Below are 16,854 nucleotides of genomic sequence, written 5' to 3' on the forward strand. Positions count from 1 at the left end.
TGCTAGGGTTGCCAACTGTCCCGTATTAGCCGGAACATCCCGTATATTGGGCTAAATTGGTTTGTCCCGTACGGGACCGCCCTTGTCCCGTATTAGGCCGCGGGCCGCTGTAGCCCCGGGACAGTGTAGGGTAACGGAGTGTGTTCGCCTAACGGAGGTTGTGTAGCAACCCGCCTCCCGGCCCGGGAGGCCACCATTGGTGGAGCGGGAGCACGTGGCCGCTGCTGGGCGAGGTCACGTGGGGCGCGGGGCGGTGATGTCACCTTGTCCCGTATTTAGGAGTGGGATAGTTGGCAACCCTAGTTTGTGCTGATAATTATTGAAAAAGAACCCGAGGTGCAAAGATATAAGACATCTTGCTGGAGTTTGTGTGGTAATTAGTTTAGTTTAGAGATACAACTTGCAAACAGGCCGCTCGGCCCATCGAGTCCGCGCCGACCAGTGATCCCTGCACATTAGCACTATCCTACACACACTAGGGACAATTTACAATTTTACCGAAGCCAATTAACCTACAAACCTGTACGTCTTTGGAATGTGGGAGGAGGCCGGAGCACCCGGAGAAAACCCACGCAGGTCACGGGGAAAACGTACAAACTCCGTACATACAGCACCCGTAGTCAGGATCGAACCCGGGTCTCTGCGCTGTGAGGCAGAAACTCTACCACCGCGCCACCGTAATTGTAAAAGGCATGCAGCTGATTTTTCGGACTCTTCTTCAGACCAGACCTGTTCCCTCCCCAAACGCCATCAGAACCCTGAGTTCCTCCAGTGCAAGTTAACCAAAGCAAACTGCAGAGCTTTGCTCAAAGCTCCAGCATTTTGCCTAAGATTCCAGCCTCTGCAGTTCCTTGTCTCGCTGGCATGGAACACGGATAATTTGGAAAAGGGTCTGGACCCGAAACGTCACCTATTCCTTTTCTCCAGAGATGCTGCCTGCCCCGCTGAGTTACTCCAGCATTTTGTGTCTATTTTCGGTGCAAGCCAGCGTCTGCAGTTCCTTCCTACACAATGATAATTTTGCGCTTTGCGAGAGGCATGGGGTTTTATTTTTAGATCCATTATTGTCACGTGTAGGGAGCTACAGTGTCGTGGTAGTCTAGGGTCCTGCTTTTGCTAAGTACGTTACTGAAACTAAGTCTAAATTCCCTTTCCGGCACTTGAAAGGTTAATAAAATGCCGAGTTGTTTTTAGCGCCGAATGCACAACAGGTCCAGGGACAATCTGCACAGGAGATGGTCAATTCTCAAACTGCATTTTTGCAGCTGATGGGTGTAAAGCAAGGAAAAGTGTTGTTGTAAGTGGGAGGCCTGCAGTGTGCAGGCCCTGCCAACTGGTCTACTTTTCATACTTAAAGCCCGACTCTGTTTTGCAGGCCAGGCCGATAGAAGCACAGGCATACAACCCAGCTTGTACAAGCCTGCGACTGCCAAACTATGACCTTGTTCACCATTCATCACTGCCTGGGGTGGAGCTAATGTGGGAGTTCTCAGTGACTGCCCCATTAGAGAGAGGGGGGAGAGAGAGAGGGGGGAGGGAGGGAGAGAGAGTGGGGGGATGGAGGAAATAGAGAGGGAGGGAGGGAGAGAGAGAGGGGGGAGAGGGAGGGAGAGAGAGGGAGAGAGAGGGGGAGGGGAGGGAGGGAGAGAAGAGGGGGGAGGAGAGAGAGGGGGAGGGAGAAGGAGAATGAGGGAGAAGGAGAATGGGGAGGGAGAGAGGGGGAGAGAGAGGGGGAGGGGAGGGAGAGAGAGAGGGGAGAGAGAGAGAGAGGGGGAGAGAGAGAGAGAGAGGGAGGGAGAGAGAGAGAGAGAGAGAGAGAGAGAGAGAGAGAGAGAGAGAGAGAGAGAGAGAGTGAGAGAGATGAGAGAGAGAGAGAGAGAGAGAGAGGAGAGAGAGAGAGAGAGAGAGAGAGAGAGAGAGAGAAGAGAGAGAGAAGAGAGAGAGAGAGAGAGAGAGAGAGAGAGAGAGAGACAAGATTGCAACTTGCTTTTAATGTTGACATCATATACGTTTAATGGCTGTACATTTGTGGGTCTTGGTCACACACACAACAGTAAGGGTCTTTCCCCTCTGGGGTCGCTGGCAAGTTTACCGCTCCCCTTTGGCGCCGCGCACCCCCCCCCCCCACCCCCCCCCCCCCCCCCCCGACTGCAGCTTGTTTTTGTGGCATTTTGAGATGCTGCGTTCCTGCCAAACCCTCTCGGCAGCTTGGCTCGGCTCGGCTGTCACAACCAGTTTGCACTGGTTGCCTTGCACGGCGCGTACGCGGGATATCCTGCCCATCGCTGACTTATTGTCATCTGCTTTATTTTCTCTTGACTACTGGTTCCAGGGGGGGGGGGGGGCTGGGGTTGGGGTTCCAGGGGGGCTGGGGTTGGTGTTCCAGGGGGGGCTGGGGTTGGTGTTGCTGGGGGGGTTGGTGTTGCGAGGGGGGCTGGGGTTGGGGTTGCAGGGGGGGCTGGGGTTGCGGGGGGGGGGTTGGTGTTGCTGGGGGGGTTGGTGTTGCGAGGGGGGCTGGGGTTGGTGTTGCAGGGGGGGGGCTGGGGTTGCAGGGGGGGGTTGGTGTTGGTGTTGCAGGGGGGGGCTGGGGTTGCAGGGGAGGGTTGGTGTTGCTGGGGGGGTTGGTGTTGCGGGGGGGGGCTGGGGTTGCAGGGGGGGGTTGGTGTTGCTGGGGGGGTTGGAGTTGCGGGGGGGGCTGGGGTTGGTGTTGCTGGGGGGGCTGGGGTTGCGGGGGGGGCTGGTGTAGCGGGGGGGGGCTGGGGTTGCAAGGGGGGGCTGGTGTTGCAGGGGGGGCTGGGGTTGCAGGGGGGGGCTGGTGTTCCAGGGGGGGGGCTGGGGTTGCAGGGGGGGGGCTGGTGTTGCAGGGGGGGGCTGGTGTTGCGGGGGGGGGGGGGGCTGGGGTTGTAGGGGGGGGGGGCTGTGGTTGCAGGGGGGGTGCTGGTGTTCCAGGGGGGGGGCTGGGGTTGCAGGGGGGGCTGGTGTTCCAGGGGGGGGTTGGTGTTGGTGTTGCGGGGGGGGCTGGGGTTGCAGGGGAGGGTTGGTGTTGCTGGGGGGGTTGGTGTTGCGGGGGGGGCTGGGGTTGCAGGGGGGGTTGGTGTTGCTGGGGGGGTTGGAGTTGCGGGGGGGGCTGGGGTTGGTGTTGCTGGGGGGGCTGGGGTTGCGGGGGGGGGCTGGTGTAGCGGGGGGGGGCTGGGGTTGCAAGGGGGGGCTGGTGTTGCAGGGGGGGCTGGTGTTCCAGGGGGGGGGGCTGGGGTTGCAGGGGGGGGGCTGGTGTTGCGGGGGGGGGGGGCTGGGGTTGCAGGGGGGGTGCTGGTGTTCCAGGGGGGGGGCTGGGGTTGCAGGGGGGGCTGGTGTTCCAGGGGGTGGGGCTGGTGTTGCAGGGGGGGGCTGGGGTTGTGGGGGGGCTGGGGTTGCACGGGGGGTTTGGGGTTGCAGGGGGGGCTGGAGTTGCGGGGGGGGGCTGAGGTTGCAGGGGGGGGGCTGGTGTTGCGGGGGGGGCTGGGGTTGCAGGGGGGGCTGGTGTTGCGGGGGGGGGCTGGGGTTGCAGGGGGAGGCTGGTGTTGCAGGGGGGGCTGGGGTTGCAGGGGGGGCGGTGTTGCAGGGGGGGGACTGGAGTTGCAGGGGGGGGGGGGCTGGAGTTGTTTGCTTTACCATTGCCCCCTCTCCCGTTTATCTCTCTTAGACCAATTCCTTGCTCACACCCGTGATACGTTTGTAAGACCAACACTCTCGTGTAGTTAAACACAAAATGCTGGCCTGAACTTTTTATTCTCTCTCGTTTAGAGAGTTAGATAAAGCTCTAGGAGCTAGCGGAGTCAAGGGATATGGGGAGAAGGCAGGCACGGGGTACTGATTGAGAATGATCAGCCATGATCACAATGAATGGCGGTGCTGGCTCGAAGGGCCGAATGGCCTCCTCCTGCACCTATTGTCTATGTTTATTATATTGTTTACACAGTGCACCATGTTTACATGTTCTGTTGTGCTGCAGCAAATAAGAGTTTATTTGTTCTCTCTGGGACATTTGACAATAAAACACTCTTGGTATCACCAGGCCAGGCCGACCCCAGGAACTCCAACCCAACACAACTGGCCTTTGATGCCAAGATAAGACTCTAGATCTTTAAACAACTTTGAAACTTTGAAGGACACAAGATGGTGCTGGAGAAGTGTCAACTCTTGTACACTGCCTGGGAGTAATCTACTATTCTTACACTCCCGTGGACTTTAGAGACACAGCGCGGAAACAGGACCTTCGGCCCACCGAGCCCGCGCCGACCAGCGATCCCCACACACTAGCACTATCCTACACACACTAGGGACAATTTTACAACTTACTGAAGGCAATTAACCTCCAAACCTGTACGTCTTTGGAGTGTGGGAGGAAACCGAAGATCTCGGAGAAAACCCACGCAGGTCACGGGGAGAGCAATAGACAATAGGTGCGGGAGGAGGCCATTCGGCCCTTCGAGCCAGCACCGCCATTCAATGTGATCATGGCTGATCATTCTCAATCAGTACCCCGTTCCTGCCTTCTCCCCGTCCCCCCTGACTCCGCTATCCTTAAGAGCTCTATCTAGCTCTCTCTTGAATGCATTCAGAGAATTGGCCTCCACTGCCTTCTGAGGCAGAGAATTCCATAGATTTACAACTCTCTGACTGAAAAAGTTTTTCCTCATCTCCGTTCTAAATGGCCTACCCCTTATTCTTAAACTGTGGCCCCTGGTTCTGGACTCCCCCAACATTGGGAACATGTTTCCTGCCTCTAGCGTGTCCAACCCCTTAATAATCTTATACGTTTCGATAAGATCCCCTCTCATCCTTCTAAATTCCAGTGTATACAAGCCTAGTCGTTCCAGTCTTTCAACATATGACAGTTCCGCCATTCCGGGAATTAACCTAGTAAACCTCCGTACAGGCAGCACCCGTAGTCGGGATCGAACCCGGGTCTCCGGTGCTGCACGCGCTGTAAGGCGGCAACTCTACCGCTGCGCCACCGTGCCGCCCTGAACTTGGGTTTGATCGCATCTACGTGGAGTAAGATTTTACTGAATTATTTGCAAAACGTAATTTCACTTTACGAAAGTACATTTGACAATAAAATACCATTGACTCATTCAATCTATTACTAGGACAGCAATAATGATCAAGTAATCTATTTGTGGCAAAATCTAATAGGAAGGAACTGCAGATGCTGGGTTTATACCAATATAGACACAAAAGTGCTGGAGTAACATCACGGGTCAGGCAGCATCTCTGGAGAACATGGACAGGTACAGAGTGCTGGAGTAACTCAGCGGGTCAGGCAGCATCTCTGGAGAACGTGGATGGGTGACGTTTTGGGTCGGGGCCGTTCTTCGTGAAACTTGTTGGCAGCAAGTTGGCGGTCATCTTTTACGTTGATTCCACGTACAAAGTGCTGGATTCACTCTAAACTGCTTTGTGATATTTGAAGGTAGTGAAAGGTCTATTTAAAAGCAACTCTTCCAATTTCTAAATATACTCATCACGTCAGAGAAGAGGCCTTTTGGCCAATGGATTCCCAACAGAGGTTTAAGGTGGGAGGGAATAGATTTAACAGGAACCTGTTAAAAAGGGTATCTTTTTCCCACAGGTATGGAACAAGCTGCCGGAGGAGGTAGTTGAGCCAGGAACCTTAACAGCATTTTAAAAAACACTTGGTCAGGAACATGGATATGAAAGGCAGAGAAATATGACTCAATTGCAGGCAATGGGACTAGCTTAGATGGGGCATCTTGGTCGGTATGGACCAGTTGGGCTGAAGGGCCTCCTGTATAACTCCATGACCATGTATTACATCCCTAGGTAAAATAAACTAATGATCGATCAGAAGAGCTATTGAGAAATACAGAGCTAAAGCTATCACACATAGTCTGAAGAAAGGTCTCGACTCGAAACGTCACCTATTCCTTTTCTCCAGAGATGCTGCTGCCTGAGTTACTCCAGCATTTGGTGTCTTATCTTTGGTGTAAACCAGCATCTGCAGTTCCTTCCTGCACATTGCTTGATTATGTGGATGGAAATGAACGGGGTATCAATGTGATGGAAGTGTTGACTGAAAACAGAACCCTAGCTCATGAAGGGGACTTGTGATCTTTGCTCTTCCATGTGCCTGCCTCTTTAAACACTTAAACGTGAATGTCTTGGCCAAGTGTAGTGATGCTCGCTGCACCTTACGTTCAGCCGAGCTGTTTGTCTTAGTGATTGTTGTGGTTACACATTGTGGAGTCCCAAAGTCAACAATGTGAATTTAAGTCCGTATTACTGTAACGCAGCCGAACAGTGAGACAGCACAGAACTAGTGTGAACGGCTGACCAATGGTCGGCATGGTCTCGAGGTGCTGTTTGCCTGATATATCTTTCAATCATACAGTCAAAGGCCATTTAGAACGGAGATGAGGAAGAACTTTTTCAGTCAGAGGGTGGTGAAGGTGTGGAATTCTCTGCCTCAGAAGGCAGTGGAGGCCAGTTCGTTGGATGCTTTCAAGAGAGAGCTGGATAGAGCTCTTAAGGATAGCGGAGTGAGGGGGTATGGGGAGAAGGCAGGAACGGGGTACTGATTGATAGTGATCAGCCATGATCGCATTGAATGGCGGTGCTGGCTCGAAGGGCTGAATGGCCTACTCCTGCACCTATTGTCTATTGTCTATTATGCATTGTGGAAACAGGCCCTTCGGCCCAACTTGCCCACACCGCCCAACATGCCCCATCTACACTAGTCCCACCTGCCTGCGTTTGGCCCATATCCCTCCAAACCTATAAGTATACACGCGCTGAACGTTTTTTTGTTTAGTTTAGAGACACAGCGCGGAAACAGGCCCTTTCGGTCCACCGGGTCCGCGCCGACCAGCGATCCCCGTACACTAACACGATCCTACACCCACTAGGGACAATTTTTACATTTTCCCAGCCAATTAACCTACAAAGCTGCACGTCTTTGGAGTGAGGGAGGAAACCGAAAATCTCGGAGAAAACCCACGCAGGTCACGGGGAGAACGTACAAACTCCGTACAGACGGCGCCCGTAGTTGGGATCGAACCTGAGTCTCCGGCGCTGCATTCGCTGTAAGGCAGCAACTCTACCGCTGCGCCACCGTGCCGCCGTTTCGTGTTTATTCCATTGTTTACAGTGTACTGTGTGTTCATGTTCTGCTGTGCTGCTGTAAGTTGGAATGTCATTGTTCTATGTGGCACATTTGGCAATTAAACACTCTTTTGACTATCCATGAACCTGTCCAAATGTTTCCTAAAGATAGACACAAAGTGCTGGAGTAACTCGGCAGGTCGGGCAGCATCTGTGGAGAGATGATACAGGTAGTGCTTTGGGTCGGATCCCTTCTTCAGACGTACCTTAAACATTGTGGTAGTACCTGCAAATCAATTCAATCGTATCTGGCAGCATCTGCAGGAAGACAAACAGTTGATGTTTCAGCTGAGATCTTGCCCGAACAACTAGGGTTTTTTTCCTGGCATTTTCTGTTTTCACCCGTGATTCAGCTGCCTGCGCGGAGTTTACACGTTCTCCCCGTGACCTGCGTGGGTTTTCTCCGACTGCTTCCATTTCCTCCCACGCTACAAGACAATTCAGTTGAGTTTGTTGTCGTGTGTGCCGAGCGAGGTACAGCGAAAAGCTTTAGTTGCAGGCTGACCAGTCAGCGGAAAAACAACTGCAAAGCTGCAGCACAGGCTTGTGGGTTATTTGGCTCGGTAAGATTGCAAATCGTCCCCAGTGTGTGCAGGGTAGTGTTAGCGCGCGGGGATCGCTGGTGGGCCGAAGGGCCTGTTTCCACACTGTATCTCTAAACTAAACCAAACTAATCTGAGATTCAGTTCAGTAACTAAACAAGTGTTTAGTTTAGAGATACAACGCAGAAACAGGCCCTTTCGGCCCACCGGGTCCCCCCGACCAGCGATCCCCGCACACTAACACTATCCTACACCCACTAGGGACAATTTTTTTAACGTTTACCAAGCCAATTAACCCACATACCTGTATGTCTTTGGAGTGTGGGAGGGAACCGAAGATCTCGGAGAAAACCCACGCAGGTCACGGGGAGAACGTACAAACTCCGTACAGACGGCGCCCGTAGTTGGGATCGAACCTGGGTCTCCGGCGCTGCATTCGCTGTAAGGCGGCAACTCTACCGCTGCGCCACTGAGTTGTTGCTTTGGAACGTGTGCCCAGCGTAGGGTCAACTTTGGACGTGCGCTGTGGTGACTAGACCTGCCCACTGCCAAGGCGGAGTGAAAACACTGTGATTTTCACCTATCACAAGCTTGCAGTTCCCCACCTCCCGCATATTACGGGCAAAATTAATCCCCTGGAACTGAGATCTTCCCTGCACCAAAAAATTGTGATTTATATATTTTTTAATCAGCGGTTCTTGCAGGAGAATCCAACCCCAGTTTCGATGAATTAAATGATCTTCTAGAAGCACAGCAAATGCCGGAACATCTTGTGGAAAATATGTAGGGTAAAAAACTGCAGATGCTGGTTGAAGTCGGAGGTAGACACAAAATGCTGGAGTAACTCAGCGGGTCAGGCAGCATCTCTGGAGGGAAGGAATTGGTGACGTTCCGCGTCGAGACCCGTCTTCAGACAAGTGTGGATAGTCATGCTTTTTCAAGGTCGAGGACCCTTTGTCGGGAGTTCGAAGAGAGAAGGCGATGAATAGACCGGGCGGGGAAAAGGGCAAAAAGGCAGAAGGAGGGATCTTGATAGATCCTGGGTAGAGATGAAAGGGTCCTCAGTGTGAGGTGAAGACTCATGGCCAGAGTGGGAGGAATGGCAGAGCATCCAACATCCAGTTGGTCGAGGAACCATTTTGATCAGTTTATCAAAAGATACAGTGTGGAAACCTGCACTCCAACACAATCCTACACACATGAGGACAATTTATACTTTTACCAAGACAATTAACCTACAAAACTTTGGAGTGTGGGAGGAAACTGGAGCACCCAGGGAAGAGCGTACAAACTCCACACAGACAGCACCCTTAGTCAGGATCGAACCCGGGCCTCTGGCGCTGTGAGGTAGCAACTCTGCCACCATGCCACCCTATAAGGGGAAACTATTCAATTAATGGCATGAACCGTAACTGCAATGATGCACAGAGAGATCTTGGAATCTAAGTCCATAACTCCTAACAGTGGCAACTCAAGTAGATACAGTGGTAAGGAAGGCACGCCTGCCTTCAATGGTCGGGGCATTGAGTATAAGAGTCAGGGAGTCAGTCTGTAGCCTTATAGGACTTTGGTCAGGCCACACTTTGAGTATTGCGTGCAGTTCTGGTCGGCTCTTTACAGGAAGGATATGGAGGCTTTGGAAAGGGCGGAGAGGAGGTTTACCAGAAAAATGCCTGGAGTCAGGGGTTTTAACCAGAGAGAGAGGATGTGCATTCATGGATTGCTTTCTCTGAAACATTATGAGAGGCATTGATCAGGTTTACACTTTTACCAAGCCAATTAGCCGACAAACCTGCACGTCTTTGGAGGGTGGGAGGAAACCGGAGCACCCGGAGAAACCCCACACAGTCACAGGGAGAGAAGGTACAAACTCCGTCCGTGGTCAGGATCGAACCCGGGCCTCTGGCGCCGTGAGGCAGCAGCTCTACCCGCTGCGCCACCTGGCAGATTTGCCGATTGAATCTAAAAATTACAAATAAATATTTCAGATTGTGCACACGGTTGACGGATGGAGAGAGGGTTTAATTCGTGGACACGTTAGAGGCAGGAAATATGTTCCCAATGTTGGGGGAGTCCAGAACCAGGGGCCACAGTTTAAGAATAAGGGGTAGGCCATTTAGAACTGTGATGAGGAAGAACTTTTTCAGTCAGAGAGTTGTGAATCTGTGGAATTCTCTGCCTCAGAAGGCAGTGGAGACCAATTCTCTGAATGCATTCAAGAGAGAGCTAGATAGAGCTCTTAAGGATAGCGGAGTCAGGGGGTATGGGGAGAAGGCAGGAACGGGGTACTGATTGAGAATGATCAGCCATGATCACATTGAATGGGGCGGCGCTGGCTCAAAGGGCCGAATGGCCTCCTCCTGCACCTGTTGTCTATTGTCTATTATGGTCTGATTCGTGTTCTTTCAGGAAGCCTTCGGAAGAGGCGGACATGGACGAGGTGATGGCAGCGGCAGTCCTGACCAGCCTGTCCACCAGCCCCGTGGTGCTGAGCCCATCCGCAGGGACGCACATAATGGGTAGGTCTGGGGCCCGACACGGTCTTAATGCTCATTACGCAGCACGTAGAACAGTGCAGCACACAGGGGTTGCCAACTATCCCACTCCCAAATACGGGACAGGGTGTCGCCACCGCACCGCGTGACCTCACCCAGCCAGCGGCCACGTGCTCCCGCTCCACCAATGGCGGCCGATATTTGAAAAATAACCTGCAAGCTTTTTATTGTTAACTTATTGCTTCGTCTGCTTGTTTTGCTCCAGTGATCGCGTCTACTGCCACTAATTATTCCAACAAATTGTTCTAACAACAAACTAGAAGTTTCTTGGATTGTCCTTTCACGAAGGCAGTGGGTCTACACACAGAATAAACTCCGTGCGGCTGTCTGGCCTATTGTGCGGCTCTGGTAAAGGCTCTTTAGCAAATTCCCACCAGGGTGGGAAATGTTTACAAGGGGGATTTACTTTTGTTCAGCACAGCTCTGAACAGCCTGCGAAATAACAAATTTGGAAAGAGCTCTGGAATCAGAACGTTTGTTGCCCATCTCAGCTGCAATACAAAGCCCGTGGTCCTACTATGCATCTTGTGAGTTGGAGATGCAAGGACTAGAACCAGATCCATACAGCTTGGAAACAGACCCTTCAATCCAGCGTGCCCATGCCGAGCGAGCACAATGCCCCACCCTCGCTGGTCCTGTTTGCCTGTAGTTGTCCCATATCCCTCTCAACCTTCCCTATACATGTACCCTTGTGGGAAGCACAGTGGTGCAGCTAGTCGGTCCGCTGCCTCAGCACCAGAGACCCGGGTTTGATCCCGACCTTGGGTGCTGTCTGTGTGGATTTTGCCCTGGGACCACGCGGGTTTTCTCCAGGTGCTCCGGTTTCCTTCCACTTGCCAATGGTGTGCAGATTTGCACGTTAATTTGCCGCTGTAAGTTGCCTCGACTGTGTCGGGAGTGGATGGGAAAGTGGGACACCGCAAAACTAGTGTGAGTGGGTGATCGATGGTCAGCATGGACTCGGTGGGCCGAAGGGCCTGTTTCCATGCTGTGTCTTTCAATCAGTACCTTTAGTTTAGAGAGGCAGGGTGGAAACGCCCTTCGGCCCGCCGAGCCCACACCGACCAACGTAGACAAGCTATACTCTACACACCAGGGACAATTTACAGAAGCCAATGAACCTACAAACCTGCCAGTCTTTGGTATGTGGGAGGAAACCCACGCAGTCACGGAGGAACGTACAAACTCCGTACGGACAGCACCCGTAGTGAGGATTGAACCTGGGTCTCTGGCGCTGTGAGGCAGCAACTCTACCGCTGCACCACTCCTGTCCAAGTGTCTTTTTCTTTACTTTGCATTTATTCTTTGATATATTAATGTTGTACTCAAACTTTGCTTATTTATGTCTGCAGTGTTGTCTACTTGGCCCACTGTACTGCAGTAAGTAGACACAAAGTGCTGGAGTAACTCAGCGGGTCAGGCAGCATCTCTGGAGAGAAGGAATGGGTGGCGTCTCGGGTCGGGACCCTTCTGCCGAATCTGAAGAAGGGTCTCGACCCGAAACGTCACCCGCTCCTTCTCTCCAGAGATGCTGCCTTTCCCGCTGAGTTACTCCAGCACTTTTGCGTCTGCCTTGGGTGTAAACCAGCACCTGCGGTTCCTTCCTACACACTGCGCTGAGCTCTTTGTTTCCTCTCTCCAGACAAAGTGTCGAAGGAGGGCCCGTCTCTGTCGGTCAGCTTCGACAGCAGCACCACCAGTGGTAACTGGAGTTGGGATGTCCCGAGTGACCACTCCAACCCGTCCACACCCTCACCACCCTTGCCCGCTGACGGCACCAAGCCCTGCCCACTGTCCGGGCAGTCGGACGATGGCATCGATGAACCGGAGGCATCTCACTTCCTGTTCGAAGAACCGACTCCGCGGAAAAGAAAGGTTTGGTTTACTTTCCATCGCTGATTCAGACCAGCTCAGTTATTGTAGTTTGGATCACACTGCCACTTCATTGACGTCTGCATGGCTGTTTCATTGTCTGCAACTCGTTTTCACCTAGCCCACAGCTAGCCCACGGCCTGTTGCCTTTATCATCGTGATATTTTTGCATATCTTTCAATCATTTGTTCTATAATCACTACATCACCGCCTGTATCTCTCGTTTTCCTTTCCCCTGACTCTCAGTCTGAAGAAGGGACTCGATCCGAAACGTCACCCACTCTTTAGTTTAGTTTAGAGATACAGGGCGGAAAAACAGGCCCATCGGCCTACCGAGTCCGCGCCGCCCAGCGATCCCCGCACACTAACACCATCCTACACACACTAGGGACAATTTTTACATTTGCCCAGCCAATTAACTTACAAACCTGTACGTCTTTGGAGTGTGGGAGGAAACCGAAGATCTCGGAGAAAACCCACGCGGGTCACGGGGAGAACGTGCAAACTTCGTACAGACAGCGCCCGTAGTCGGGATGGAACCCGGGTCTCCGGCGCTGCATTCGCTGTGAGGCAGCAACTCTACCGCTGCACCACCGTGACCGCCCGGCATCCGTGGTCAGAACCTTCCTTTTTTCCCAGAGATGCCGCCTGGCTGCTGAGTTTCCCATGACCATCTTTGGTCCTTTCAAGTCAAGTCAAATTTATTTGTCACATACACATACTCGATGTGCAGTGAAATGAAAGTGGCAATGCCTGCGGGTTGTGCACAAAAAGAATTACAGCACATAAATTAAGTTAATAAGTTACTAAACATAGCACAAAAAGTGTCGACAAAAATTTAGTCTCTGGGGTTATAAAAATTGACAGTCCTGATGGCCTGTGGGAAGAAGCTCCGTCTCATCCTCTCCGTTTTCACAGCGTGACAGCGGAGACGTTTGCCTGATCGTAGCATCTGGAACAGTCCATTACTGGGGTGGCAGGGGTCCCTCATGATCTTGCTTGCTCTGGATCTGCACCACCTGATGTATAGGTCCTGCAGGGGGACGAGTGTAGTTCCCATGGTGCGTTCTGCCGAACGCACTACTCTCTGCAGGGCCATCCTGTCCTGGGCAGAGCTGTTCCCAAACCAGACTGTAATGTTGCCGGACAGGATGCTCTCTACAGCCCCAGAGTAGAAGCAATGAATTTCCTCAGTTGTCTAAGGTGGTAAAGGCGCTGCTTAGCCTTACCCACCAATGCGGCAATGTGCGTTGCCCACGTCAGATCCTCTGCGATGCGGACTCCCAAGTATTTGAAACTGCTCACCCTATCCACAATAGACCCATTTATCTCGAGTGGCGTGTACGTCCTTGGATGTTTAGCCCTTTTGAAGTCCACAATCAGCTCCTTTGTTTTAGTGACATTCAAGAGGAGGCTATTGTCCTGACACCAGAGTGCCAGATCAGCCACCTCCTCCCGGTAGGCTTTCTCATCGTTGTTGGAGATCCGGCCCACCACCACAGTGTCATCAGCAAACTTGATGATGGAGTTTGAGCTGAACCTGGCCCTACAGTCATGTGTGTACAGGGAGTACAGTAGGGGGCTAAGGACGCAGCCCTGGGGGGATCCTATGTTCAGGGTGAGGGAGCTAGATGTGTGTTCCCCCATCCTGACCACTTGGGGCCTGGCAGTGAGAAAGTCCAGGACCCAGGCACACAGAGGGGTGCTAAGCCCCAGTTCCAGCAGCTTCTCAACCAGTCTGCTGGGGACTATTGTGTTGAATGCTGAACTAAAGTCAATGAATGTAAAAATTGTCCCTAGTGGGTGTAGGATAGTGTTAATGTACGGGGATCACTGGGCGGCACGGACTTGGAGGGCCGAAAAGGCCTGTTTCCGGCTGTAGATATATGATATGATATGAACAGCATCCTCACATAGCCCCCCTGGCTGTCCAGATGAGAGAGAGCGGTGTGCAGAACCTGGGAGACCGCATCATCCGTGGACCTGTTCGGACGGTATGCGAACTGTAGTGGGTCCATGTTGCGAGGAAGGAGGGCGCAGATGTGCTTCTTAACTAGCCTCTCAAAGCATTTCATGACAACCGAGGTGAGGGCCACCGGTCGGTAGTCATTTAAACACGCTGGAGAGGCATTCTTTGGCACCGGTACAATGATGGATCTTTTGAAGCATGCAGGGACCACGGACTTTGCCAAGGAGAGGTTGAATATTGTGGTGAGCACTGGAGCAAGCTGAGTAGCACAAGACTTTAGTACTCGCCCAGATATACCATCTGGGCCTCCAGCTTTCCTCGTGTTCACACGCGTCAGAGCCCACCTCACCTCATGCTCGGACACCGAGAATGTGTGCACATCCCCGGCGGTGGATCCCCCTCCAGCCTCGCTAGCCAGTGCCCCTTCGGTGCTGTTTTTTAGACGGCGAGCTGGTGGTGTTACCCGTCTCAAACCGTGCATAAAAAGAGTTCAGGTCATCAGCTAAGGAGGAGCCGGCACTTCCGGTTGAGGGGGTGCTGGACCTGTAGCTAGTTATAGTCCGTAGCCCCTGCCAAAGGCGCCTGGTGTCCTGCTGCTCCATCTGTGACTCCATCTTGTCCCGGTACCTCTTTTTTGCATCCTTCACTGCCCTTCGCAGTCGGTAGGACTCTCCCTTGTAGTCGTCCATGTTGCCGGATGCCAGGCCGGAGTTGTAAGCAGCGGTGCGAGCATTCAAGGCCACGCGAATAGACCTGTCCACCCAGGGTTTTTGGTTAGGGAAGATACTGACCCTTACCGTGGGGATGATGGTATCGGCTATTGTGGCAATGAAGTCCGTAACCGCTTCCGCAAACTCATTTACGTCTCTGGAACTTGCTTGGAACATGTTCCAGTCGACTTCGCTCAGTGCATCCTGCAGCATGGCCTCTGAATGGTCAGCCCACCGCTTTATGTCCCTCATTGTTGTATCAGCTTTTCTATGTGCTTCTGTCCAATTATCGTCCTACTTGTGAGCATCCCTGTAAACCTGTCCTCACCCCCCTCACCTGCATCTACCCATTACTTGCCAGGCTTTGTCCTATCCCCACCCCCCTCCCTCCCTCCCCGACTACAATCAATCTGAAGGATATTCCCACTCGAGAGGTTGCCTGCCCATGTTCTCCACAGATGCTGCCTGACACGCTGTGTTCTTCCAGCACTTTTGTGTCCTTTTTTACTAAATCAAACAGAAATGGTGCTGGATAAAAGATGCAGATCCAGTCTGGAGGTAAACAGTGAAACGAACTCTGGACACATGGAACTGCAGATGCTGGAATTCTGAGCAAATTACAAAGTGCTGGAGGGCCCTTCTTTTGGTTTGAGTCGGGAATAATTCCAGATTAATTTGGGATATGTTAAATTGTATACATAGAAACATAGAAAAAAGGTGCAGGGGGAGGCCATTCGGCCCTTCGAGCCAGCACCGCCATTCATTGTGATCATGGCTGATCATCTACAATCAGTAACCATTCGGCAATTAAGATACCACCTGAATATTGCATTGGTTCACAGCAAGGAAAGGCATCAGTTGTATTTGCAGCAAGTTGCGTTCAGGGAAAATCTTCAAGTGAAAAAACAGTTTTGTTTTGTTTAGTTTAGTTTAGAGATCCAGCGCGGAAACAGGCTCTTCGGCCCATCGAGTCCCGAACCAGGGGCCACAGTTTAAGAATAAGGGGTAGGCCATTTTGGACGGAGATGAGGAAAAACTTTTTCGCTCAGAGAGTTGTGAATCTGTGGAATTCTCTGCCTCAGAAGGCAGTGGAGGCCAGTTCTCTGAATGCTTTCAAGAGAGAGTTAGATAGAGCTCTTAATGATAGCGGAGTCAGGGGGTATGCGGAGAAGGCAGGAACGGTGTACTGATTGTGGATGATCAGCCATGATCACGGTGAATGGCAGTGTTGGCTCAAAGAGCCGAATGGCCTCCTCCTGCACCTATTATCTATTGTCTAAAAAAATAGCAACACTGCCTATTGCATTTGCTGTGTTTTAAAAAAAATCAATAAATACTTTATTCAAGAAATAAATATATACAAATCATGTTCCTTCCAAAACAACATCCGACATTCTCAGAGGCTGTACATACGTGCATTTAATAAAGATATTCAGTACAACAATTACACAAGGGTGGCACGGTGGCGCAGCGGTAGAGTTGCTGCCTTACAGCGAATGCAGCGCCGGAGACTCAGGTTCGATCCTGACTACGGGCGCCGTCTGTACGGAGTTTGTACGTTCTCCCCGTGACCTGCGTGGGTTTTCTCCGAGATCTTCGGTTTCCTCCCACACTCCAAAGACGTGCAGGTATGTGGGTTAATCGGCTGGGCAAATGTAAAAATTGTCCCTTGTGTGTGTAGGATAGTGTTAATGTGCGGGGATCACTGTATCTCTAAATCTAAATCTAAATCTAAAAAAATCGAAAATCACCCCCACCCTTGCCACTCATGTGACCCACTGGCATGGAATCCCTTCCGTTATTTTGAGGGGCGTCTCTACCACACCCTTCCCCCCATGCCCAGCAGCGGAAGGACCCTAGACTGTTGTGTTACTACAAAACTTTGCTTGTTAAGTTTTTTTTAAAAATCTTGTTATTTGATCATTTATATAGCTGTTGTATTTGGAGTCTCACTTTTTAACAAGGGTGGCACACATTCAGAAACTTGTTCCAACAAAGGGCCATTGGGACAAAGCGTCATGTGTACACGTACGAAGTGGTTT

At 52.0% G+C, this 16,854-nt stretch overlaps 1 protein-coding gene across 1 annotated transcript in view; it reads left to right on the plus strand.

The window, feature by feature from the left end:
• Positions 1-16,854, plus strand: part of LOC144604553 (zinc finger protein 704-like) — a 68,648-nt gene that overhangs the window by 36,347 nt on the left and 15,447 nt on the right. Inside the window, 2 exon segments of the mRNA XM_078419107.1 lie at positions 10,116-10,225; positions 11,904-12,136. Of these exon segments, the coding sequence (XP_078275233.1) occupies positions 10,116-10,225; positions 11,904-12,136 (343 nt within the window).

This window comes from Rhinoraja longicauda, chromosome 22 (assembly GCF_053455715.1).
Source record: "Rhinoraja longicauda isolate Sanriku21f chromosome 22, sRhiLon1.1, whole genome shotgun sequence".
Lineage (NCBI taxonomy): Eukaryota > Metazoa > Chordata > Chondrichthyes > Rajiformes > Arhynchobatidae > Rhinoraja > Rhinoraja longicauda.